At 35.3% G+C, this 27,227-nt stretch overlaps 1 protein-coding gene across 1 annotated transcript; it reads left to right on the top strand.

Moving 5' to 3' along the window:
- The first annotated feature begins 1,504 nt into the window (after nt 1-1,504).
- LOC137618254 (alkaline phosphatase-like) lies at nt 1,505-24,520 on the top strand. The gene is made up of 11 exons (XM_068348415.1): nt 1,505-1,601; nt 5,148-5,287; nt 7,647-7,867; nt 17,726-17,915; nt 18,573-18,748; nt 19,107-19,326; nt 19,933-20,066; nt 21,058-21,174; nt 21,516-21,597; nt 21,831-22,088; nt 22,423-24,520. Exons 2-11 carry the CDS (start codon nt 5,185-5,187, stop codon nt 22,731-22,733), a joined length of 1,812 nt encoding a protein of 603 aa, XP_068204516.1. The 5' UTR covers nt 1,505-1,601; nt 5,148-5,184; the 3' UTR covers nt 22,734-24,520.
- Nucleotides 24,521-27,227: the final 2,707 nt, after the last annotated feature.

Here is a 27,227-nt window from a genome sequence, read left to right on the forward strand (position 1 = left end):
TTCCATCTAGGGTTGTAGCTTAGCAGTTACTGTTCGTAAGATATTTCATTTTCATAAAATATTTCATTTTAATTGTTCATTTCTTCTCATACAGTTTATTTCCTTATTTCCTTTCCTCACTGGGATATTTTTCCCTGTTGGAGCCCTTGGGCTTATAGGATCCTGCTTTTCCAACTAGGGTTGTAGCTTAGCAGTTACTGTTCGTAAAATATTTCATTTTAACTGTTCATTACTTCTCATACAGTTTATTTCCTTATTTCCTTTCCTCACTGGGCTATTTTTCCCTGTTGGAGCCCTTGGGCTTATAGGATCCTGCTTTTCCTACTAGGGTTGTAGCTTAGCAGTTACTGTTCGTGAAATATTTCATTTTAATTGTTCATTACTTCTCATACAGTTTATTTCCTTATTTCCTTTCCTCACAGGGATATTTTCCCTGTTGTAGCCCTTGGGCTTATAGCATCTTGCTTTTCCAACTAGGGTTGTAGCTTAGCAGTTACTGTTCGTAAAATATTTCATTTTAACAGTACATTACTTCTCATACAGTTTATTCCCTTATTTCCTTTCCTCACTGGGATATTTTTCCCTGTTGGAGCCCTTGGGCTTATAGGATCCTGCTTTTCCAACTAGGGTTGTAGCTTAGCAGTTACTGTTCGTAAAATATTTCATTTTAACTGTTCATTACTTCTCATACAGTTTATTTCCTTATTTCCTTTCCTCACTGGGCTATTTTTCCCTGTTGGAGCCCTTGGGCTTATAGGATCCTGCTTTTCCTACTAGGGTTGTAGCTTAGCAGTTACTGTTCGTAAAATATTTCATTTTAACAGTACATTACTTCTCATACAGTTTATTCCCTTATTTCCTTTCCTCACTGGGATATTTTTCCCTGTTGTAGCCCTTGGGCTAATAGCATCTTGCTTTTCCAACTAGGGTTGTAGCTTAGCAGTTACTGTTCGTAAGATATTTCATTTTCGTAAAATATTTCATTTTAATTGTTCATTACTTCTCATGCAGTTTATTTCCTTATTTCCTTTCCTCACTGGGATATTTTTCCCTGTTGGAGCCCTTGGGCGTATAGGATCCTGCTTTTTCAACTAGGGTTGTAGCTTAGCAGTTACTGTTCGTAAAATATTTCATTTTAATTGTTCATTACTTCTCATACAGTTTATTTCCTTATTTCCTTTCCTCACTGGGCTATTTTTCCTTGTTGTAGCCCTTGGGCTTATAGCATCTTGCTTTTCCAACTAGGGTTGTAGCTTAGATAATAATAATAATAATAATAATAATAATAATAATAATGAATTCTTCGTCTTAGAAATGCCATTGTGCAAGCACCTTCAACAAAGATGGTAGTGACCTTTGAAAAGAAACCGAAAGACCGCAAACAGAGAAAAAAACCATTGGATGCTCTGTCATGACTCATGAATTGTAGCATGGAACGTCTTGAGGGCGTCGAGGGGAGGTGGGGGGTGACGGTTCTATTGGTGGGAGGGGTGTGGGAAATCCAGAGTCCCTTCCGCGCCCCGGCTAGAGGATATTAGAGCGGGTGCGCGGTGCCCTCAGTAGCCAGTCACCAGTTAGACACCGCAGCGCGCAGACCTAAGGTGAGAGAGAGAGAGAGAGAGAGAGAGAGAGAGAGAGAGAGAGAGAGAGAGCTGTTTGGCACTCGTTGCTTGACTTAGTGCCAATGGAGTTGTGATTCGTAATACGTTTTCGACTGATTTTTTTTCGTGTTGACGTCATTTTTCTTCTGTCTAGTGTTGATTTATTCTTCGAGATGAGCTTTCTTTCGTGTTGTGTTTATTAAGATTGTTTTTGGACTAAATTTCAAGATTATTTTTCTTATTTCGTGTGGTTTTTTGTAGATGATTTGGACATGAAATTTAGAATGTGGATTTCTGTAGTGGGGTTATGTAGATAATTGGGACATAGATATTCAAACTTTGTATTTCTGTAGTGTATTTTTATGTAGATAATTGGGAAATGATATTCAAACTTAATATTTCTGTAGTGTGTTTGAGTATATAATTGGGAAACGTAATTCAAACTTAACATTTCTGTAGTGTGTTTGAGTATATAATTAGGACATGAAATTCAAACTTATTATTTCTGTAGTGGGCTTATGTAGATCATTGTTTTTTGTATCTATGTAGATCCTGTTACTTTCAACATAAAGAATTAGCTTTTATTTTATTTTTTTCTGTTTATGTAGATGCCTTAAACGTCAATTTCATCTTTCTTATACTTAAGATTTTTTTTATAACTTTAATATCAATCGCATCTTTGTTACAATTTAGAGGTTTTTATAACTTTAATAACATCAATTTCATCTTTCTTATACTTGAAATGTTTTTATAACTTTAAATGTCTTTATAAACTAAACATCAATTTCATCTTTCTTATACTTGAAATCTTTTTGTGACTATAACATCAATTTCATCTTTCTTATACTTGAAATCTTTTTGTGACTATAACATCAATTTCATCTTTCTTATACTTGAAATCTTTTTGTAACTATAACATCAATTTCATCTTTCTTATACTTGAAATGTGTTTTTAACTTCAACATCAATTTCATTTTTCTTACACTTTAAATGTTTTTATAAATTTAAATGTCTTTATAACCTTAACGTAAATTTCATCTTTCTTATACTTGAAGTGTCTTTATGACTTTAACATCAATTTCATCTTTCTTACACTTACTTTAATAACATCAATATCATCTTTCTTATACTTTAAGTCTTTTTTTTTTAACGTCAATTTCATCATTCTTATACGTGAAATGTCTATGTAACTTTAACGACAATTTCATCTTATACTTTAAATACTTTTCAAAGATTGTTGGAATTAACTTTAAGAAGCCCTTTCTTCTTCTTTGTGTTTATGTTAGTAACAGAGATTTGGAACTTCAACTCCAAGAGCATCTTTCTATATGTCTGTGCTTCTGATTAGGAAGATGAGACTATTATTATTATTAGTAGTAGTAGTAGTAGTAGTATTGTTATTATTATTATTATTGTTGTTATTATTATTATTGTTGTTATTATTATTATTTGCTAAGCTACAACCCTAGTTGGAAAAGCACAATTCTATAAGCCAAAGGGCCCCAACAGGGAAAATAGCTCAGTGAAGAAAGGAAATAAGGAAACTACAAGAAAAGTAATGAACAATTATAATAAAATATTTTAACAACAGTAACAGCATTAGAATAAATATTTCATATATAAACTACAAAAACTAAAAAACAAGAGGAAGAGAAATAAGATATAATAGTGTGCCCGAGTGTACCCTCCAGCAAAAGAACCCTAACCCAAGACAGTGGAAGACCAAGGTACAGAGGCTATGGCCCTGTCCGAGACTATAGGAATTTTAAACCAGAATTAGCCTTTATCTACAAGAGATGCTGTAGGGCAAGAGGTGTTACTCGATCTTAAAGATAAGCTGTCTTCTGACATATGTGTTTGTGAAGCTGATAGGGATAAGGTGGGCCTGGACTCCAAAATATGTGTTTACGATTTTCTCGTGCGCAGATGAAGAAGGGTACTTGAAATTATTTTCCCTTTGAGTACTCGAAACCAGTTTATGGACCATGATATGATGGGGAGTTTGGGAACCCAATTTATATATATATATATATATATATATATATATATATATATATATATATATATATATATAATTTAGTGAAGATATTTTTTTGGTTTCTTCAGTTTTGACATAAGATAGGTCCAAAGTTACTATCGCGTATTTTCTTTTTTATTTCTTGGGTTATATCTAAGACTGTGGCTTTTATTTTTCACCGATCTCTCTCTCTCTCTCTCTCTCTCTCTCTCTCTCTCTCTCTCTCTCTCTCTAGATATATACATATATATATATATATATATGTGTGTGTATATATATATAGTATATACTGTATATATACATATATTTTCACATGTATACACACATATATATTATATATATATATATATATATATATATATATATATATATATAGAGAGAGAGAGAGAGAGAGAGAGAGAGAGAGATCATGGAAAACTAAGGCAACAGTCCTAGCTGTATCCAAGAAATAAATGTCACATTTTTAGATTATCCCAATAGGCCTAAATAATATTTACATATTGTGTATGTCACTTTTTTATATTTCCATAGGCCTAAATAATATTCAATATATAATCCTACCGTTGAAGTAATGACACATATGATTTTTTTTTTTCATGATTAGACCTTGCCTTCATAAGACACATGTCTCGGTAAAAGACTCTAAATCTAGAGTCTCAAGTCTCCATTCAAATCTAGAGCCTTAAAGTCTCCTTTATTTAAGAATATCACAGTGAAAAAACCCAAAATCTAGAGCCCCAAGTCTCCTTTATCCCTAAGAGCACTTAAGTCTCATTTATTTAAGAATGTCTCAGTAAAAAAACCCAAAATCTAGAGTCTCAATTTTCCTTTAAAATCTAGTCTCAAGGTCTCCTTTATTTAAGAATGTCTCGGTAAAAAACTCAAAATTAGAGCCCTAAGTCTCCTTTAAAATCTAGTCTCAAAGACTCCTTTATTTAATGTCTCGGTAAAAAACTCAAAATCCAGAGCCCCAAAACTCCTTTAAAATCTAGACCCTCAAAATATCCTTTATTTAAGAGTATCACAGTGAAAAACTCAAGATCTAGAACCTCAAGTATTTTAAAATCTTGAGTCTCAATCCTCCTTTAAAATCTAGACCCTCAAATTCCTCATTATTTAAGAATTTCTCGATAAAAAAAAAAACCCAAAATCTAGTCTCAAATCTCCTTTAGAATCTAGAGTCTCAAGTCTCCTTTAAAATCTAGTCTCAAGACTCCTTTATTTAAGAGTATCACAGTGAAAAACTCAAAATTAGAGCCCCAAGTCTCCTTTAGAATCTTGAGTCTCAATCCTCCTCTCAAATCTAGACCCTCAAATTCCTTTAAGAATTTCTCGATAAAAAAAAAAAAAAAAAAAAAAAATTAGTCTCAAATCTCCTTTAGAATCTAGAGACTCAAGTCTCCTTTAAAATCTAGACCCTCAAATTCCTTATTATTTTAGAATGTCTCAATAAAAAAAAATTCCAAAATCTATAAGACATCTGGACTACTAACCCACAAATCTCACCATTTCTTCTACTTCTTCTGCAGAAAGTGACCACAAAGCCTTTTTTTCCTGAGGGGCGAAATGAGATCATTTACTATATTGAGCCTTGTGGCGCTGCATCTGGTGTGGGGAATCGCCGGATCCCCGTTCCATGCTAAGAGATACAGGAAGACCCAACTCGAAGGTAAGGAAAACCTTTAAGTAAACAGTTCATGAATGATTATTATTATTCATGACGCAAAGGTGTCAGCAGATTAGCTCGTACTTTAAAAAATATAAACTATCTTGTTAGAGAACCACTTTGGGCAAGTCGAATGGTGCTCAAAAATATAAGATCTTGAACCCTTGTTGAAGAAGCTAGTTGTAATAAGCACAAGGGAGCTAAAAGGGAAAATAGCCCAGTGAGGAAATAGGGAAATAGAAAAGTTAGTCAAAAAAAATATAAACTATCTTTTTGGAGAACCACTTTGGGCAAGTTGAACTGTGCTCAAATATATAAGATCTTGAACCCTTGTTGAAGAAGCTTGGTGTTATAGCACAAGGGATCTAAAAGGGAAAATAGCCCAGTGAGGAAATAGGGAAATAGAAAAGTTAGTAAAAAAAAATATAAACTATCTTGTTGGAGAACCACTGTGGGCAAGTTGAATGGTGCTCAAAAATATAAGATCTTGAACTCTTGTTGAAGAAGCTGGGTGAACACAAGGGATCTAAAAGGGAAAATAGCCCAGTGAGGAAATAGGGAAATAGAAAAGTTAGTCAAAAAAAATATAAACTATCTTGTTGGAGAACCACTTTGGACAAGTCGAATAGTGCTCAAAAATATAAGATCTTGAACCCTTGTTGAAGAAGCTGGGTGAACACAAGGGATCTAAAAGGGAAAATAGCCCAGTGAGGAAATAGGGAAATAGAAAAGTTAGTAAAAAAAAAATATAAACTATCTTGTTGGAGAACCACTTTAGGCAAGTTGAATGGTGCTAAAAAATATAAGATCATGAACCCTTATTGAAGAAGCTAGTTGTTATAAGCACAAGGGAGCTAAAAGGGAAAATAGCCCAGTGAGGAAATAGGGATATAGAAAAGTTAGTCAAAAAAAATATAAACTATCTTGTTGGAGAACCACTTTGTGCAAGTTGAATGGTGCTCAAATATATAAGATCTTGAACCCTTGTTGAAGGAGCTAGTTGTTATAAGCACAAGGGAGCTAAAAGGGAAAATAGCCCAGTGAGGAAATCGGGAAATAGAAAAGTTAGTCAAAAAAAATATAAACTATTTTGTTGGAGAACCACTTTGGGCAAGTCGAATAGTGCTGAAATATATAAGATCTTGAACTCTTGTTGAAGAAGCTAGTTGTTATAAGCACAAAAGATCTAAAAGGGAAAATAGCCCAGTGAGGAAATAGGGAAATAGAAAAGTTAGTCAAAAAAAAAATATAAACTATCTTTTTGGAGAACCACTGTGGGCAAGTCGAATAGTGCTGAAAAATATAAGATCTTGAACCCTTGTTGAAGAAGCTAGTTGTTATAAGCACAAGGGATCTAAAAGGGAAAATAGCCCAGTGAGGAAATAGGGAAATAGAAAAGTTAGCCTAGACGTAGAGTAAAGCAGGTGCATGGTTGTTTTGTGTAAGGATATTATTAAAGTGCCAGATATTTTTTGTCGAGTGTTAGATTTTATAAGTGAAGTTAAGTGACTAGAGATTTATCTCCATAAAAAGGTGTTTGCTCCGACGTCATTGCGGTTAAACAATCCAAAGATTAGGTGAAGATTATTAACCTAATTGCGATGTGTATAAGATGCTGCCATATAGGTGTTTAATGACGGTTATAAAAGAACTAATATTACTTAATACAGTTATTATGGTCAGGTAGTATTTAAAAAGTAGTTATTAAGAGGACATATATCCAAATCCCTCTTGTACCGCCTTTTGTATCTCTACCTTCTTCATCCTGCATCCCTCTTTTCATGTCCCTCTTTACATGTCCCTCTGTCCATGTCCCTCTATTCATGTCCCTCTATTCATGTCCCTTTTTTATGTCCATCTCTTCATGTCCCTTTCTTCTTGTCCATCTCTATTTCCATGTCCCTCTCTTCATGTCCCTCTTTTCCATGTCCATTTTTCCATGTCCCTTTTTAATTTCCCTCTTTTCATGTCCCTCTTTTCCTGTCCCTCTGTTCATGTCCCTCTCTTTATGTCTTTCTTTTCATGTCCCCCTTTTTATGTCTCTTTTCATGTCCCTCTCCATGTCCCTCTTTTTTTCCCTGCCCCTCTATTCCTGTCCATCTTTCCATATCCCTCTGTTCATGTCCCTCTATTCATGTCCCTATATTCATGTCCCTCTGTTCATGTCCCTCTCTTTATGTCTTTCTTTTCATGTCCCCCTTTTTATGTCTCTCTTTTCATGTCCCTCTCTTCATGTCCCTCTTTTCCATGTCCATCTTTTCCATGTCCCTCTTTCCATGTCCATCTTTTCATGTCCCTTTTTTCATTTCCCTCTGTTCATGTCCATCTATTCATGTCCCTCTTTTCCTGTCCCTCCCCCCAGACCAGAACTACTGGAACCAGATCGGCGAGTCTGAACTGAAGCGAGCTCTGGGTCAGCAATGGAACACTAACGTGGCTAAGAACGTGATCCTTTTCCTCGGTGATGGCATGAGTATCCCGACCCTGACCGCTGCCAGGATCTACAAGGGCCAGCTTGCCAAACGCGGAGGAGAGGAAGGAACCCTCACTTTTGAGACCTTTCCTAACGTAGGACTTTCTAAGGTAAGGACAGGGACGCTTTTCTGCAAATTGTAATGGCTAGAGTGTTGTTGTTATTATTATTATTATTATTATTATTATTATTATTATTATTATTATTGTTATTACTTTTACTTGCTAAGCTACAACCCTAGTTGGAAAAGCAGGATGCTATAAGTCCAGGGGCTCCAACAGGGAAAATAGCCCAGTGAGGAAAGGAAACAAGGAAATAAGAGAAGTAAAATAACAATTGAAATAAAATATTTCAAGAACAGTAACAACATTAAATATTTATTACTTAGAGATCAAGAAGATATTGATCCTTATACCTTCGTAAAAGAATATTTATTACTTAGAGATAGAAAAAAAAACATTGATCTTTATACCTCAGTAAAAAAAGAATTCAACCTATCTGAAAAGTTTTCACGCAAACCAGACACTGCATTCTTAATAAGCCTTAATCTTCCTTCCCCCGATTTCATCATCCGTCCTTCAAACTATTTACACCGATAAAGTTCAAGATTCCTTGATACTATTTCCAAAGGCTGAGACTATTTGCCAATTCACAAAAAAAAAAAAAAAAAGGGGGGGGAGCTTACAACATCGCAATCTTTTGTTTGTTTCTTCAAATTTCTTTTAAGGTTTTCTGTTAACTTCCTGCATTGTTGTTTGCGGGTACTCGGGTTTGTGCAATTTAGCATAGCTCTTTTGCAATCCCTTTTACGGTCAGCATCTATTTTGTGGTGCAATGAATGTACGTTTTTGAGGGCGTGCGTATGTACATTGCACGCCCGCTTGGATGTAGGTTGATGTGGGTGAGTGGAAGCTTACATCCACCATGTAGTTTGATGTACAGTCGGACACTGGGATTCCTTGCACACCTCATTCTGAGAAAGCGTATCTTGCCACGCCCTGACTGCTTGGCGAGTACCCTAACAAATGATGTAGGAAGAGATGGCAGAGGTAGTGTGTGTGTGCCAGGGTGTACTTCATCAGAGAAAGGTGTACTAGGAATTCCTGTGTACACCTGTACATTTGACATTAATGCCATTATTATTATTATTATTATTATTATTATTATTATTATTAAATGCTAAGCTACAACCGTAGTTGGAAAAGCAGGATGCTATAAGCCCAGGGGCCCCAACAGGGAAAATAGCCCAGTGAGGAAAGAAAATAAGGAAAAATAAAATATTTTAGGAACAGCCTTCAATGTGTTTCACACCACATCGAGACCCATTACCAGTATAGTAAACTCTGTAGGAGAGTTAATCTCTCACTTCAGTTTGATATTCATCGTTGAATATTTTTTTTTATTCTTTGCATAACAGTTCCTATTAAAAAAAATCTAGCTAGAAGGTTATATTGGTTACCGACTGAATCATTCATCTTCAAACATGAATTTTTGAAATTGCGAAGCTAATCATATTGCTAATTCAAGTCCTTTTTATTTATTTTTTTTTTTATTTTTTTTTATATATTTCTTGACTTCATTTTATTTTGCAACGTTTTTAGTACATTTTTAAAGTGATCATTGTATTAATCATGATAATGATGATAATAATGCAATAATATCGCCAATAATTATATGGGAAATAATAGTAGTGATAATATTGTTAATGAATTCCACTTTGCATATGAGACATAAAAAGTCTGCTATTAGATTTTGGAGAGAGAGAGAGAGAGAGAGAGAGAGAGAGAGAGAGAGAGAGAGAGAGAGAGAGAGAGAGAGAGAGAGAGAGAGAGAGAGATTGACAGTTTTGTTTGATATGTAAGATATAAATGAATTATCTTTCCAAGTGTCCTGCAGGCTTTAAATAAGTCTAGTGCTTATCTTCTAGAGAGAGAGAGAGAGAGAGAGAGAGAGAGAGAGAGAGAGAGAGAGAGAGAGAGAGAGAGAGTTGACAGTTTTGTTTGATATGTAAGATATAAATGAATTGTCTTTTCAAGTGTCCTGCAGGCTTTAAATAAGTCTACTGCTTATCTTCTAGAGAGAGAGAGAGAGAGAGAGAGAGAGAGAGAGAGAGAGAGAGAGAGAGAGAGAGAGAGAGAGAGAGAGAGAGATTGATAGATTGGCAGTTTTGTTTGATATGTAAAATATAATTGATTTACAGTTTAAATAAGTTTACTGCTTATCTTCGATATATATATATATATATATATATATATATATATATATATATATGATATATATATATATATATATATATATATATATAGAGAGAGAGAGAGAGAGAGAGAGAGAGAGAGAGAGAGAGAGAGAGAGAGAGAGAGAGAGATTAGGCCTGTAATGACCAATGACAAAGTAATAAATTACATCCTTGGCTAATAGTTGCTTCAACACAAACATTAAAAACACGAAGCTAATGGCACATCCTCACGAAACCTACCATGGTTTTCGAGTGCCAAGCCCAAACCACCAGTGCCACTTCGTTTCCTGAACTTGGACAGTTAATAGGATAATTTACAAGCCGTTGAATGAGGTGATTCTGTCCTTCAATCAGCTCGAAGGAGGTTGCTAACTTCAGCTGGATCGTCCTGTAGGATTTTGCACTGTGCAAATCTTTTTCACAGTGGCTATGTTGCATTTTATGGAGGAAGTTATTAGGCTTTTAAAGCAATATACTCTTGGGCATTTATGTCAAAACTATTGAAAATATTATAAATTATGCTTTTAAAACAATATACGTTGGTAGTATAATGGTTCATAATCAAAACCTGTAGGGTTTTGCACTGTGCAAATCTTTTTCACAGTGGCTATGTTGCATTTTATGGAGGAGGTTACCAGGCTTTTAAAACAATATACGCTTGGGCATTTATGTCAAAACTATTGAAAATATTATGAATTATGCTTTTAAAACAATATACTCTTGGTATTTGTGCCAAAACTATTGAAAATATTACGAATTAGGCTTTTAAAACAATATACTCTAGGCATTTATGTCAAAATTATTTGAAATATTATAAATTATGCTTTTAAAACAATATACTCTTGGCATTTATATCAAAACTATTGTGAATATTACGAATTAATCTTTTAAAACAATACACGTTGGCAGTAAAATGGTTCAAAATCAAAACCTGTAGGATTTTGCTTAGCGCAAACCTTTTTCACACGTGGACCATATTGAATTTCATGGAGAAAGTATTAAGCTTTTAAAACAAAAGAGTGCAGATTATATTTACGTGATAGTTATTATTAATTCAATCGAGATACGTATTATTAAGGTAGTATCTATATCAAAACTATAGAAAATATCCCGAACTGGCAAATGGAATGTAAAGCATTGATTCGAAAGAACCTGATACAGAATCAAAACGCGTTGAAAGTAAAATTGTACGCCAGGTAATCATTCAAATGTGAAATTGATAAGAACTACCGTATCTATATAAAAAAAAATACGTCAGCATAAATGCATTTTATACATCCTTTCAGTAGAATGCAGTCGCTAAGGTAGGGGAATAACTATTGCAAATTAGATAATCCGTATCACGTGATCCCACGTGGCCAGAAGTGCATTGCATAACAGTCGTTTTCTTTACCTGAACGGAATCTCGCGCTGTTGCCACATCTCTAATGCGGGGTTGCCATATTTTTCTCAGATGCGGAAGATATCGTGTTTTAAAAGGTACAATTCCACATTACATCATCATAACTCAACATTATCTTAACTCAAGACATCAAATTCTTTTCCGGTCATGGTATTTTGCTGTAGTGTTGGTTAAAAACGTCCGTAGCTCAGTTTTCTTGATCAATATTGCATTTGATTCTCCACTATACACATACACAGCCACATATGCTCATACACACTTTCACACACATGATCTATATATATATATATATACATATATATATATATATATATATATGTATATATATATATATATATATATATTATATAAATATATATATATACTGTATATATATAAATATATATATATATATATATATATACTGTATATATATATATATATATATTATATATATATACTGTATATATATATATTGTGTGAGTGTGTGTACTTGTGTGTTCCTGTTTGCCTGCGTAGCGGAAAACAATTTCAAGGCCACATCTTTTACAAAATGAAATTATAACAGCGAATCACTTGCATAATGCTTCATGAATATATTGGCATTACAGCAGCAAAGGTCACAATCTCTAAAGTAAAAAAGAAAATTAAATGAATCAAACATTTCCCACAATGTTTCATGCGTTTCTTAACCTTTTTGATTGACGTCTGCTCGATCAATCAGCGGGAAATTCCCTCTTTTCCACTATAATCATTTTTTTTTACTGTTGAGTAAAGAAGCCACTATCCCGAAAACCCGTTATGAAAATAATGCCTTTGTACGATTTGGAGTTTCAAAAAAAAAAAAAAAATTGTTGAGGGACCACTTCAAACAAGTAATCATTTCTACCATATGTCCTCCCTTGTCGATTTTTTTTTTTTTTTTTTTTTTTTTTTTGTACTGCCTGAGAGCTATTGCCTTTTTTTCGGTAATGATACGATATACTTTATTTCTACCGTGATAACTATCATTTCAAGGACTGCATTCCAGTTGGTATCCTGGTCTGTAAGGTTAAGGCACATTGTGTCCTGTTAAATCTAAGATTTTAGAGGTTTCAAAGTCTGCTCGCGATTAGCAGAGGCAAGGGACAGTGCTATATCAAGCTGGACAATGCCCTAGAGACTGGCCATATATACATATGATCGGCGCCCAAGCTCCCTCTCCACACAAGCTAGGACCAAGGAGGGTCAGGCAATGGCAGATAAACCCATAGGCTTCCCCAAACCCACCATCCTTAGCTCACGAGGATAGTGAAATTGCAGCGACCAAAGGAACTAAGGAGTTTGAGCGGGACTCGAACCCCAGTCTGGCGTTTATCAGTCAGGGATGTTACCTCATCGGCCACCACAACCATCAGTAAAAAAACAGATGCTTTTGACACGGGCTCTTGCAACCATTTTGGGATCATTAGTAAGGGCTTGCAGTTACATCCCAAAAATCAATTTCAATAAGTAACATCAGACTTTGGGAGTCTGGTATGAGCGCCAGTGAGTCACTAGGTAATATCTGAGACTATTTGTTTCTAGCAAAATGGTATATTGTTGCACGTACCACAAAGTTATGTTTATTAGAAGTTACTTCAAAAGTCTATTCAAATCTATGCGGACTTAGGACCAGCTTCAGTTCATATTCATTATTGATTGAGATGCATAGCAGTATTCATCATCATCATCATTATCTCCTCCTACGCCTATAGACGCAAAGGGCCTCGGTTAGATTTCACCTGTCGTCTCTATCTTGAATTTTTAAATCAATACTTCTCCATTTTTCATCTCTTACTTCACGCTTCATAGTTCTCAGCCATGTAGGCCTGTATCTTCCAACTCTCCTAGTGTAATATTAGAAAGAATATATTAAAATGAAAGCCTTTCCCAAAGTCTGCTTTCAAAACATTTTGAAAAAAAAAATTGGAAGTTAATGCAACTTAAAAAAATACGAAAATTAATATAAGGAATAAACCTCAGCCATGTAGGCCTGGGTCTTCCAACTCTCCTAATGCAATATCAGAAAAAAAATATATTAAAATGAAAGTGTTTCCCAAAGTCTGCTTTCAAAACATTTTGAAAAAAATGGGAAAATTTATGCATCTTGAAAAAATAGGAAAATTAATAAAAGGAATTTTCCTTAGTCAAAAATATCTATAAAAGTCCTGTTTCGGAGACGAAGGAATTTATTCTTATACAATAATTGTTGTATAAAAAGATTTGACATTTACTGGTTAATGTCAATATTTTTTTAAGATACAAGAGACACAATTGTTGGGAATCCCCATTTACCATTACAGTATTTTACGAGTTTTTTCTTAAGGTAAAAGAAAAATTCCGAATCTCTCTCTCTCTCTCTCTCTCTCTCTCTCTCTCTCTCTCTCATATCATTATTCTTTCAATTTCAATTTATTTTCTTCCTTCGTCTCTCTCTCTCTCTCTCTCTCTCTCTCTCTCTCTCTCTCTCTCATCGTTATTCTTTCATTCTCTCTCTCTCTCTCTCTCTCTCTCTCTCTCTCTCTCTCTCTCTCTCTCTCTCTCTCTCTCTCTCTCTCTCATCAATATTCTTGCATTGTCAATTCATTTTCTTCCTTCGTTTCTCTCTCTCTCTCTCTCTCTCTCTCTCTCTCTCTCTCTCTCTCTCACATCGTTATTCTTTCATTGTTAATTCTCTCTCTCTCTCTCTCTCTCTCTCTCTCTCTCTCTCATCGTTATTCTTTCATTGTCAATTCACATTCTCTCTCTCTCTCTCTCTCTCTCTCTCTCTCTCTCTCTCTCTCTCTCTCTCTCTCTCTCTCTCTCCTATTCGCCCTTCCACCTCTCTCATAACCACTAATTTCCTTACCGTCTCCTCCCGCGCGTGTGTGTGTGTGTGTATGTGCGTTTCACCTCAGCATCACCTGGAGCGCCATTGGGTGTCTGGTTCCCAGCCACTAATTGCAGCTCTCGGCACGACCTTCAACAGGTGTGGTTTAGTAATAGATTGGAAGGCATTGGAGGCACACGTTCGCTGTCAGTTGTACCTGGAAGAAAGAGAAATGTACTTTTGATCTCTTTGAACTCGAGCTTCGCTTCCCTTTTTTTTTTTTTTAGGTAATGCGGAAAGATTTAACATGAACGTATTGTAAGATATATTTCATTTTCATAGAGTAATACTTTATAAGCAAAGATCTATTAGTGTTTTATGCTAAACATATTTATCAAAATATGTTTTTTTTCAGTTTTAAATTTGTTTTTTATTCAAATATATTTCATTTTCACAGAATAATACTTTATAAGCAAAGAATTTAGTGTTTTATGCTAAACATATTTATCAAAATATGTTTTTTTATTGCAAAAATCGAACCAAATACTCTCGATTTCATTCAACCTGGTCCTTAGGTATTCGTGGGACGAGCTCATTGGTTAATCAGTTTTGAGTTCATTGGCCAATCAGCTGTTTCCTTCCCAGCGGGTTGAAGTAGAGATTTGTCGAGTTTTCTAAATAGTTCAATTGTATCTGTTTAATTGTCTCCTATCAGATTAGTTGATTATCTCTTTTTATTACATTTCTTAATCCTCTTTTTTATAAAATTGATTAAGCCTCTCTTATCAAATTAATTAAGCCTCTCTTTTATCTAATTCTTTAATCCTCTCTTTTATTAAATTCATTAATCCTCTCTTTTATCAAATTCACTGTTCTGAAAATACGATAGTTTAATCCCGAGTACTCTCAAACACACAGAGAGAGAGAGAGAGAGAGAGAGAGAGAGAGAGAGAGAGAGAGAGAGAGAGAGAGAGAGAGAGAGAGAGAGAGAGTATTTTGATGATTAACATTATAAGAGAAAATGATGCAGATAAGCAAATAAAAAATTTCGAGAAATATAATTTTTGATGACTCGGTTTTATATATATATATATATATATATATATATATATATATATATATATATATATATATATATATATATACATACATACATACATACATACATACATATATATACCGAATAAGTTCGAATGTTTGGTTTTCCCTTATTTACTGTCTTGAATACATCGATACTTAGTTCGATAAACCTTTGCCCTTATAGAATCTTGCTTATCCAACTAGGGTTGTAGCTTAGCTGGTAATAATAATAACAATAGAATCAGGACACCGCATTATCTTTTGAAAAATTCGGGTGTACGTACACCCCCCCCCCCACATTGAGGAAGAATTAGCCAACAAAATTCCACCCCGAAGGTCGCACGATCAGACAATTTTCGCAAGTCTGTACGATATCTTTTCTAGGTACGATCTCATATCTATGGGAAGGAGAGCAAGGTCGCTTTGCGGGGAACCGTTGTAAAGGCAATAGAAATAAAAAAAAAAAAATTACACACACCTCTTGCCTTAGCGGAAGAGGATGTGTTGTTATGCCTTTTCAAGGCTGAGTCTGTAGGGATAAGGAAATGCTTTCTTGGAGAGTAAATGGTAAATGGGTGGGTATTGTGTAGTGGATTACAGTCATGAGTTTATTCAGATTCTTTAGTGGGATATTGTTGGAATTTAAACAGATGTGCTGTTTTGATTTCTTCTCAAGTTGAAGAAGGAAGAAGAAGAAAAAGAAGGAGGAGGAGAAAGGAAGGAAGATAAATAAGAAGAGGAAGAGAGAGAGAGAGAGAGAGAGAGAGAGAGAGAGAGAGAGAGAGAGAGAGAGAGGAGAGAGAGAGAGAGAGAGAGAGAGAGAGAGTAGTAAGGCGTTTAAATATTAATAGAAATAAATTCAACAATTAATTTTGATTATTTTAATTTACGAAAACAGCCACTGGCTGCCCAAAAGAAAGATTAAATGAGACACGAAAAAAAAGAATCAAATAAGATACTTGAAAGATTCAAATGAGACATTTCATGATTATACTCCCCTGTGAGATGGCAACATTGTCAATTGCACGAAATGCAACATTTTTCTGCTTAGATAGAAATTGCACATGAAGAGAATACTTTAAACGTACTTGCTTGCAAATTGGGCTTAATGGAATGCCCTGGGGTTTGCAAGCTTTGATGGAAGCTACTCTGCAAGTTTTGCAAAAATGTTTTGCAAAAAAAAAAATTACAAAAAATTCTTTCTTGAGATTCGCTTAAATGTTTTTTTTATCGTTGAATAAAGTCAAGTAGATTTATTAAGGAAACTGAATAAATCTGTTAAATAAACTTAGAGTGGCTTTAATAGCGATTTATTCACAAATAAATTCGTGAAGACTTATTAAGGAAATTGAATAAATCTGTTAAATAAACTTGAAGAGTGGTTTTAATAGCGATTTATTCACAAATAAACTCGAGAAGATTTATTAAGGAAACTGAATAAATCTGTTAAATAAATTGTTAGAAAGTGGCTCCAATAACGATTTATTTACAAATAAATTCGGGAAGACTTGTTTAGAAAATTGAATAAATCTTAAATAAACTCTAAGAACGTATCTTTAATAATGATTTATTTAGAAATAAACTCAGGAAGAGTTGTTAAATAAATTGAATAATTCTCTTGAATAAACTTTTAAAGAGTGGCTTTTATAAAGATTTATTTACAAATAAACTCAGGAAGAGTCAAGAAAATTGAATAAATCTTGGATAAACTAAGAAAAGTGGCTTGAATATCGATTTATTTACAAATAAACTCAGGAAGTTGTTAAGAAATTTTTATAAATCTGCTGAATAAACTCTTAAGAAAGTGGCTTCAATAGCGACTTATTTACAAATAAATTAAAGCAAAGTTGTTAAGAAACTTGAATAAATCAATTGAATAAACTCTAAAGTAATTGTTTGAATAACGATTTATTTACAGAGAGAGCAAGTTTTATACTGAAATATAAGATATCTAAACCCATAAACAAGAATTTTCTCACTTATCTAAACTTGTAAACAACATTTCACACTTATCTAAACCTGTTAAAAAAAATGTCACACTTACCTAAACCTGTAAAAAAATTTTCACACTTTTCTAAAACTGTAAACAACATTTCACACTTATCTAAACATGTAAACAAAATTTTCACACTTATCTAAACATGTAAAAAACAATTTCACACTTATCTGAACCTGTAAAATAATTTCACACTTATCTAAACCTGTAAATAAAATTTTTACACTAATCTAAACCTGTAAATAAAATGTTCACATTTATCTAAACCTGTAAATAAATATTTTATACATCTAAACTTGTAAATAAAATTATCACACCTATCTAAACTTGTAAACAAAATTATCACACCTATCTAAACCTTTAAACAAACATTTTATACATCTAAACCTGTAATCAAAATGGTCACACTTACCTGAACTTGTTTTTATTTACTTGCCACCGGCAGACTTACAATGTCAACAAGCAAGTGGCAGACAGTGCCAGTACTGCCACAGCATATCTGACTGGTGTGAAAACTAATTACAAAACAGTGGGAGTCGATGGATCTGTCGAATACAACGACTGCCAGACCATGTTCGAGACGAACAAGGTTTACTCCATCGTCAAATGGGCCCAGGATGCCGGAAAAAGGACAGGTGAGATGATCTGAGACTCTTTAGTAGAAGTTTAAGCCTCCATAAGTCAAATAAGAAGATTTGAGCCTCTATAGTATAGGTTTAAGCCTCTTTAAGTCAAATAAGAGGATTTGAGCCTCTATAGTATAAGTTAAATCCTGGGTAAGTAAAGTAAGATAATTTTAGCCTCTAGTTTAAGTTTAATACTCCATAAGTCAAATAAGAAGATTGAGCCTCTGTAGTATAAGTTTAAGCCTCCATAAGTCAAATAAAAATATTTGGGCCTCTATAGTGTAAGTTTAATACTCCATAAGTTAAAAAAGATAATTTGTGCCTCTTTGGTATAAGCTAAAACCTCCATAAGTCAAGTAAGATGATTTTAGCCTCTTTAGTATAAGGTGGCTCTCCATAAGTCATGAAAGAAGACTTGAACCTCTTTGGTATAAATTGAACTCTCCAGAAGTCAAGATAGAAGATTTGAGCCTCGTTGGTATAAGTTTAGTCAAATTATTCAATTTACAATCTTTATAACAACATACTGACAACATTTACTCAGTTGTAACATCTGTTTTCAATTCAAATTATTCGTTTTAAAATTTTAAAACTATATACTGACAACACTTACTCAGTTTTACTCAGTCGTATCATCTGTTTTCAATTTACCTTTCGCCTCTACAGGTGTGGTCACCTCCACTAGATTGACACACGCCACACCTGCAGCCAGTTACGCCCACGTCCCCAACCGAGACTGGGAATGTGACGGCAACATTGACCCTGAAGACTTCGAGAAATGCCCTGATCTCAAGGATATCGCCAAGCAACTGATTGAAGACGAGCCTGGAAATTCCATCAATGTAAGTTCCTGGAAAAAATTCGACTGGATATCTTTCCAGAACAGAAACTCTGAATCATGTGGTTTGACAGTAAGCCAATAACTTGAGAGAGAGAGAGAGAGAGAGAGAGAGAGAGAGAGAGAGAGAGAGAGAGAGAGAGAGAGAGAGAGAGAGAGAGAGAGAGGCTGTCTTCATGTTTACCCATTCCTTGCAGGTCCTCATAAGTGAAGGGTATCAAAACGTCCACGACAATTGGGTGGTCATCCAATATTGTGTGACTTCTTGCATTAACACGGGAGAGAAAGAGAGAGAGAGAGAGAGAGAGAGAGAGAGAGAGAGAGAGAGAGAGACCATCTTCATGTTATTTCATTCCCCGCAGGTCCTCATGGGTGGAGGTTATCAAAACTTTGACGCCAATGCAACTGCTTTGCCCAACGACCCCCTCGACGACGACCCACACAGATGTCGTCGCCGCGATGGTCGTCAGCTCACCCAGGAATGGCAGGACAAGAGAGCAGCCACCAAGAGCAAGTACGCATTCGTCAGGAGTAAGACTGACCTTCACAATGTGGACCTCACAGATACTGAGTACCTGCTTGGTAAGTGTAACCTAGTGGCCTTTTTTATTCCCTCCACTGGCAAGCTTTGGAGCTCTGCTCTGGCTGTTTTCTGTGTAACTTTGTGTATGTGTTTTCCCCTCCATTGCCAAGCTTTGGAGAGCTCTGTTCTGGCTCTATTTTCTGTGTAACATGGTGTCCATTTTTTCCCTCCACTGCCAAGCTTTGGAACTCTGATCTGGCTCTGTTCTCATATTCCATCTTCCGTTTCTGGATCACACCCCACTTTTTCTGATCCCTTTATTTGGACCTGAACTAAATTATACATGTATGCTTGTGCCTTTGTCCACTGCAATTTAGTAGATATTTCTTTCCATATAAAATACGTTACATTAGGAATTATAATTATAATTCCACAGCCTCCCAGATCAATCCTCAATAATTAAAACCACTTAAATGAAATAAGATTTATCACTTTTTTCTAGATCCAAAGAACAAGTTGATCTCATTTTTATCTCTAATCTGCTTAAAAAAGAAAACAGTTTTGGGATTAACCTTACTTGTAGCCACCCTTTTCAAAACAATTCAGTCCTTATTCTCTCATGTTTCCTTATATACCTCACTCCCTCTTAATCTTGATTTTTACAGGCATATTTTCCAACGGCCACATGCCATACGAGTATGAAAAGGTCGAGAAGAAGTTAGACGTCCCAACCCTTGCAGAAATGGCCGCAGCAGCCATCAAGATCTTGAATAATGGACCCAATGGATATTTCTTACTTGTAAGTAATGAGTTTCCTCTTCTCACAGGGCTATATTTTCTTGTTGGATCCCTTAGGCTTATAGCATCCTGCTTTTCCAACTAGGGTTATAGCTTAGTTAGTAATAATAATAATAATCAATCTTCTTTATCCTAGATTCTGAGAATTATGACCTTTCCTTTTATATTTCATTTGATCCTATACATGAATTAACCTCTGTCCCATTCCCCTGTAATGAAAAACATTCAAATGACAAGTGGAATATCCTTTCTTTCGCTTATTAAATTTCTATTGGATGTACAATTAGACGCACAAATTCTTGGCACACCTCACTCCTTAGCGGGGCACTTTGTCAAACCCATACTGCATCGCGAGTAACCAAACAGATGAACGAGGTGGTAGGCAGGTTTACACACAGGAACTCGCTGTGGTGTAAAAGTGCATTGCCTCATAGCTAGGAGTACAGGATCCCTGCCTCATAGTTGGCGTACAGGGTGCATTGCCTCATAGCTAGGAGTACTGGGTCCGTTGCCTCAGAGCTACGAGTACTGGGTCCATTGCCTCATAGCTACGAGTACAGGTTCCATTGCCTCATAGCTAGAAGTAGAGGCTCCATTGCCTCAGCTAGGAGTACAGGGTGCATTGCCTCATAGACAGGAGTACAGGGTGCATTGCCTTATGGCTGGGTGTGCAGGTTGCCCTGCCTCATAGCTACGTGTATAGGGTGCATTGCCTCATTGCTAGTACTGGATCCATTGCCTCATAGACAGGAGTACAGGGTGCATTGCCTCATAGCTAGGAATACAAATAATTCCTCTTCTGCTGTATGTGATAACTAATGAATAGAACATTAAATAAAAATGAATTATTAATCATAGGAATTTGTGAAACAATAAAACACAAAAGAAAAAACCGTAGGAATATCTCCATTGGAAACGTACCATCGCCAAGTCTTTGACGCGAGACTTGTCATCTTTGCTGACGTCTTCAATTTTTCTTTTTCACTCCCCAGGTGGAAGGAGGAAGGATTGACCACGGGCATCACGATACTAAAGCCCACAGAGCTCTGGACGAAGCTGTTGCCATGGACAGAGCCGTAGAGGAAGCCCTAAGGCTTACCAACAAGGAGGTGGGTGTCTACTTCCTTGGTTGTTGCGAATTTTATTGCTAATTACATGCTTTATATATATATATATATATATATATATATATATATATATATATATATATATATATATATATATATATATATATATATATATATATATATATATATATATAAAGTATACGCATGTAATTTATGTGAATGCGTGTACAGTGCTGCATATACTTATGGTAATTATATCCTTAGAACAACAGGCAATCAACTTCATTTTAACAAACAAAAATAACGAATAACTCTGATATTTTAAATTCCTTCCTTTTTAGAAAACCAAATATCACTTTCCTATAATCTTCTCTATTTCACAGGACACCCTCATTGTCGTAACAGCTGATCACGCCCACACCATGTCTATCAGCGGTTACCCATCCCGTGGTCAAGAAATCATTGGTAAGTAATACTGGTGAGGTCAAATGTAATTAGATTCTATTAAAGTAGCTCTTCTTTTTCTTTGGGATAATTTAGTTTTCTTTCATCAGTTATATCTGTACTAAGTTTATAGTTATGACAGGAAGAGCGAGAGAGACATTAAAAAGCTATCTTGTATTTTCAAATTCATCAGTTTTATCCCTACTAGAGTGACACTACTAGAGTGACACTAAAAAGCTATCTTGCATTTTCAGGTCTAGCAGCCCTTGGCGATGATGGTCTGCCCTACACGACGCTCATGTACGCCAACGGGCCTGGCTACAACTACACCATCAAATCTGATGACGAAGATGATGATGATGAAGATGACGATGATGATGACAAGGAATTCGAAGTGTCTCGCTGGAATGTAACTCAGGAGGAAGCCACCGCTTGGGACTACACTCAGTTGGCTGCTGTTCCAAGAAACTCCGAGACACACGGAGGTGACGATGTCGCCATCTACGCCACTGGTATGTTTTGTTCTTTTCCTTTTTATTCTTTCTTGTTTATATTTGGTGTTAGCATCAATCTGCTTTTGAGATGCTGTTTTATATCCCTTTTTTTCTTCTTCCTATTCGTGTGTTTTACTGAATGATAGTACAGTATGTTGTATTCAGTAGACATAGTAGCATATACTTACAATTATCAAAATGATATGCTACTTTACATCTTGAATAGAATTAAACCTCTTTCAAGTCAGTTGGATTATGCTGCACGATTCTTAAATTTCATCTCCTCAAAACAACGATTCACCATTATCTAAAATACATTTGCTGAAATCAATCCCCTATTTACATCCCACAGGACCAATGTCCCACCTCTTCCACACACTGCACGAGCAGAACTACATTGCTCATGCCATGGCCTACGCTGCCTGTATCGGGAAAAGCTTCGGAAACTGCGATGGCCGAGATAACAAGATCACGGTACCAGAGACCCACTTCCAGGAAACCACCCTTGAGCTCGAAGGCGCTTCCCAGAGTTCCTCTGTTGTGACGGAGAGAGAGCGAGAATTCACCTATTCCGAGCTGACCACCGAAGGAGGGGCTGCTCACATGTCATCTGTACCTGCTCTAGTATTCGCTACACTTACCGCGCTTTGGCTACGGCAGTAGTTACTGTAATGGCTGCAGGAGTCATGCTATGCGGAAAAATTCAATTCAAACTTGATCATTAAGAAATGGTTCTTTTGTGGTGATGCAGGATTTTAGGAGGCTTTAAATGTAGATATTTGCATCATGTGAAATCACCAATGGAAGAACCATGTCTAAATGACCTTGTTAAAGGTAGAGAAAAGATTTTCCCGCATAGCATAAGGTCCCGCTCCTGGTCCAATGAGTTTAAAAGACAATTTAAACCTGGGGCAGGGCACAGCAGGTATCAACACAGAGGCTCTGGAAACTTCAAGCAACATTTTGTGTAAGAAGTCTAAGAAACCGGAACTTGCAAAAGCACAACAAGACATCTCGATTCTCATCATTTCATCACTTTTTTTTTTTTTTTATCACCACATGATGCTCTTTTGCTTTAGTTGTGGTTAAGAGTGCCAGGCATTGTTCAAGAAGTGGACTGATAAGAGTTACAGACTGTTCAAGAAGTGGTCTTATAAGTTACAGACTGCTTAAGAAGTGGACTGATAAAAGTTACAGACTGTTCAAGAAGTGGTCTGATAAGAGTTACAGACTGTTCAAGAAGTGGACTGTTAAGAATTACAGACTGTTCAAGAAGTGGTCTGATAACAGTTACAGACACTGTACAAGAAGTGATCTGATTATGAGGGGATACAAGCATCCCCAAAACCTACAGCTTTGTCTGGGACAAAGAGTTTTTCAGGCTTGCTTACAGGGTACAAGGAGTAGAAAAGAGTTACCTCAGTTTTTCAGTATGCGATTGTTTCAGGGTTGTTGCCAAGAAAATGTGAGGAGCAAGAATTTCGTAGAAAACAAGTTTCTTCAATAACTGTAACTATGTGATCATCCAGTCAGATTTGTGATAAATTCATAATATTTTTGTTTATCGTTGGTTAGCTTTTATTAAGATTAATTTCATAGAAAAGGGCATTAGATGTGATAGTTCTATGAAGTCTAACGTGCCATAGGCCCTTATAGAAAAGCATTTTCAATTAATTTTCTCTTAAAGTGTTCCCTTGCTGTTAGATAGAAAACTATTGAAATTTCAAAACGGCTGAAAATTATGTAATTTTAGTCAATGCGTAAAAAACTAACAAAATACAATTAGTGTCGCTTGCATATTTATATTTACAGATTTGGCAGTATTATTTTATTTATTTAATCTAAAGATAGACTTAATAATAATTATATCTATTGTATAAAATATCTAAAGATATTACAGATAAATCTAAGCAAACAAAAGAAATAAGAAAAATATTTATTAAAATTTTTTAGAAGAGGACAACTATTTTAAAATGAAGAAATGAAATGAATTTGCGATGCTTTTCGCCAAAATGGCCACATGTTTTTTAACTAGTTCATAACAGGAACCACTAAAACGCAAGAAGTAACGTGTTGTTTATTTCTCAAAATATCGCCAACCATTCTCATCTCTAGCTCATTCAGCGTCGTATGTCTCCATCTCCATTCCTAATGCGTAAACTATCATCAACTCTCGCGTCATTCCCACTCTTACCTGTCGTGTACGTCGACTGGTAAGGTCACCGTCATCCATTATACCTGAATGGTAACGTATCATCTTCAAAAGCATTAGTTAACATTGACGCCATGAATGTCTATTCATTCATTCCTATTCATCGCATTCATCGTTCATTCTCATGACCTCTTATAGCGTTCCGGTCGCGTTGTGATATATAGGTATTGTAAAAAGTCTAAATAAAAAGTTATTTTATTATAATATTATTTGATAACTAATAAAGTAATGATGGTTATTTTCTGTCTATTATTATCCCTTTACATTCTAAGACAATTTCAAGATGTGATGGTGTTGCTCATAAAGGAAGGAAAAGCTTCAAAGAATACATCCTACATCTGTTGTTCATTCAGAAGATAATCTTCTTCTTCTTCATTGTGTGCATCTTTTCCCACTTTTATTTGGGGTCGATGTTTCTGGCCAGCGTTCTCCATCACTTCATCACCGGTTAATCCCTTTGATCGAAGGTCATCCTTGATACAGTCCATCCACCTTCGCTTTGTCTCCCTCTCCTTCTCGTTCCCTGTACCTCCATTTCCATCACTCTCCTCCCAATACTCCCAATATACTGTTCATCTCTTCTCATGACATGACCATACCACCTCTGTCTACTTTCTTGGATCTTATCTGATAGTTTACTAACTCCTGTGGTACCCCTAATTACCTCATTCTGTATCTTATCTTTGCTGACTATATCATTCAGGAAGTAATAAAGTCAACAAGGTTTGAAGAGGCTCGCTTATAAACAAAGATCTATTTTATCGATTCAAAATCATAATTCATCAAGCTTATTAAAAAAAGGCTCTCAGCATGAGCAATTGCAATGTCAAATGCATTAGCACACTTAAAACCTTATCCCAGGACACCAATTCATTTACTGAACAATTAAATCTCCCAGTATGTACAGACGTTCAGTGGGTAGTGTGTAAAATAAACGCTGCACTGTACCTTCCTGATAATCTATTCACTAAACAAACAAATTTAGTATCTGAAAAGACTCGCTAATGATCAGGGAATTCAATTGTAGCAAGAGCCAGAGGAGAGCCGGTGAAAAGAGTAAATGAACGGGGAGAGATGTTCATGGCTACTATGCAATTACTGCCTTATATTTAATGCAGATTGCAGCGCTTTCCACCTACTACGCTTCTAATAGTAGTGTGCCCACAATCACATTGTTGTTGAGAGAGCAACGAGGATCCTGGAACCTAGAAACATGACCCGCGAACTATAGTCCATTTCTTTTAGCGATGCATATTTGCACCGACTCGCAGCGGTGCCCTTTTAGCTCGGAAAAGTTTCCGGATCGCTGATTGGTTGGACAAGATAATTCTAACCAATCAGCGATCAGGAAACTTTTCCGAGCTAAAAGGGCACCGCCGCGAGTCGGTGCAAATATGCATCGCTAAAAGAAATGGACTATAGTAGGACATATTATACGTAAAAAGGTTTGAATGTAAGAGCACGTAACGTGATCCTTATTGTATAGGAGAAATGCATCTCTGTATAAAGTGTTTGTGACGGGTAGTCTAATGTGGTTATAGGCAGTTAGGCCAAGACAAATTACACACAAAACTACACGAATCACATATCAGGAGAATCACTTAGATCATCAAGTTTTTTTACGCGATTAGTAAGAAACAGTGTACGAAAAATCTCAACTTTCGAAGCTATCACTGGTAAGGTATTGATCTCCAGTGGGCTATTCTATATAAACATTATTATTATTATTATTATTATTATTACTATCCAAGTTACAACCCTAGTTGGAAAAGCAAGATGCTATAAGCCCAGGGGCTCCAACAGGGAAAATACCCCAGTGAGGAAAGGAAATAAGGAAATAAATAAATGAAGAGAACAAATTAACAATAAATCATTCTAAAAAAAGTAACAACGTCAAAACAGACATGTTACTTATAAACTATTAACAACATCAAAAACAAATATGTCATAAACAAACTATTAATAAGAATTTTGAAATGTACCTCTTTAAATCCATGAGATATAGATTATATAATATAATAATAATAGTAACAGTAGGAACAACAGCAGCAAATGGTTCCATTTAAAGGAAATTTATAAAAACAGGAATGAAAAGGGTAATAGGTTTTGAGTGTTCTCATAGGCCTTCTCCACAATGAGGACCAATACTTTACAGCGTTCTAGAAGTTTTATTCCAGCTGTGACCAAGTTGTGGAATGATCTTCCTAATCGGGTAGTTGAATCAGTAGAACTTCAACAGTTCAAATTACAGTTGAACAGGCTGACATAAGTCTTTTTATAGTTTATATATGAAATATCTTTTTTGATATTACTGTGTTTGAAATATTTTATTTTATTTGTTCATTATTTCTCATATCATTTATTTATTTCCTTATTCCTTCCCTCACTGGACTATTTTTCCCTGTTGGGGTCCTTCGGCTTATAGCATCTTGCTTTTCCAACTAGGGTTGTAGCTTAGCTTGTAATGATAATAATAATAATAATAATAATAATAATAATAATAATAATAATAATAATAATAATGTAGTGAGGCAGATGATAGAACTGAACATATGTTTAGCTGTAATAAATTAAGAAAATTTAGAAGTAATGGCATAGAATTGAGGGATTTCGAAACACTAACTAAAGCAGTTGACCGATATTAGACAGGCTCTGGAACTTGGAAGTAAAAGTATGCAAGCTGTGCAGTCTTTGTAGGAGGTAACTAATGATAATCATTTTTTTTACAGATTGCAACACTTTGCACCTACTACGCTTCTTCTATAGTCAATTGTTTTTAATGAGGCTCATTTGCACTGACTCGCAGTGGTGCCCTTTTAGCTCTGAAAAGTTTCCTAATCGCTGATTGGTTGGACAAAATCATTCTAACCAATCAGGTAGCAGGAAACTTTTCCGAGCTAAAAAAGCACCCCTGCCAGTCGGTACAAATGTGCCTCATTAATAAA

This window comes from Palaemon carinicauda, chromosome 24 (genome assembly GCF_036898095.1).
Source record: "Palaemon carinicauda isolate YSFRI2023 chromosome 24, ASM3689809v2, whole genome shotgun sequence".
Taxonomy (NCBI): Eukaryota; Metazoa; Arthropoda; class Malacostraca; order Decapoda; family Palaemonidae; genus Palaemon; species Palaemon carinicauda.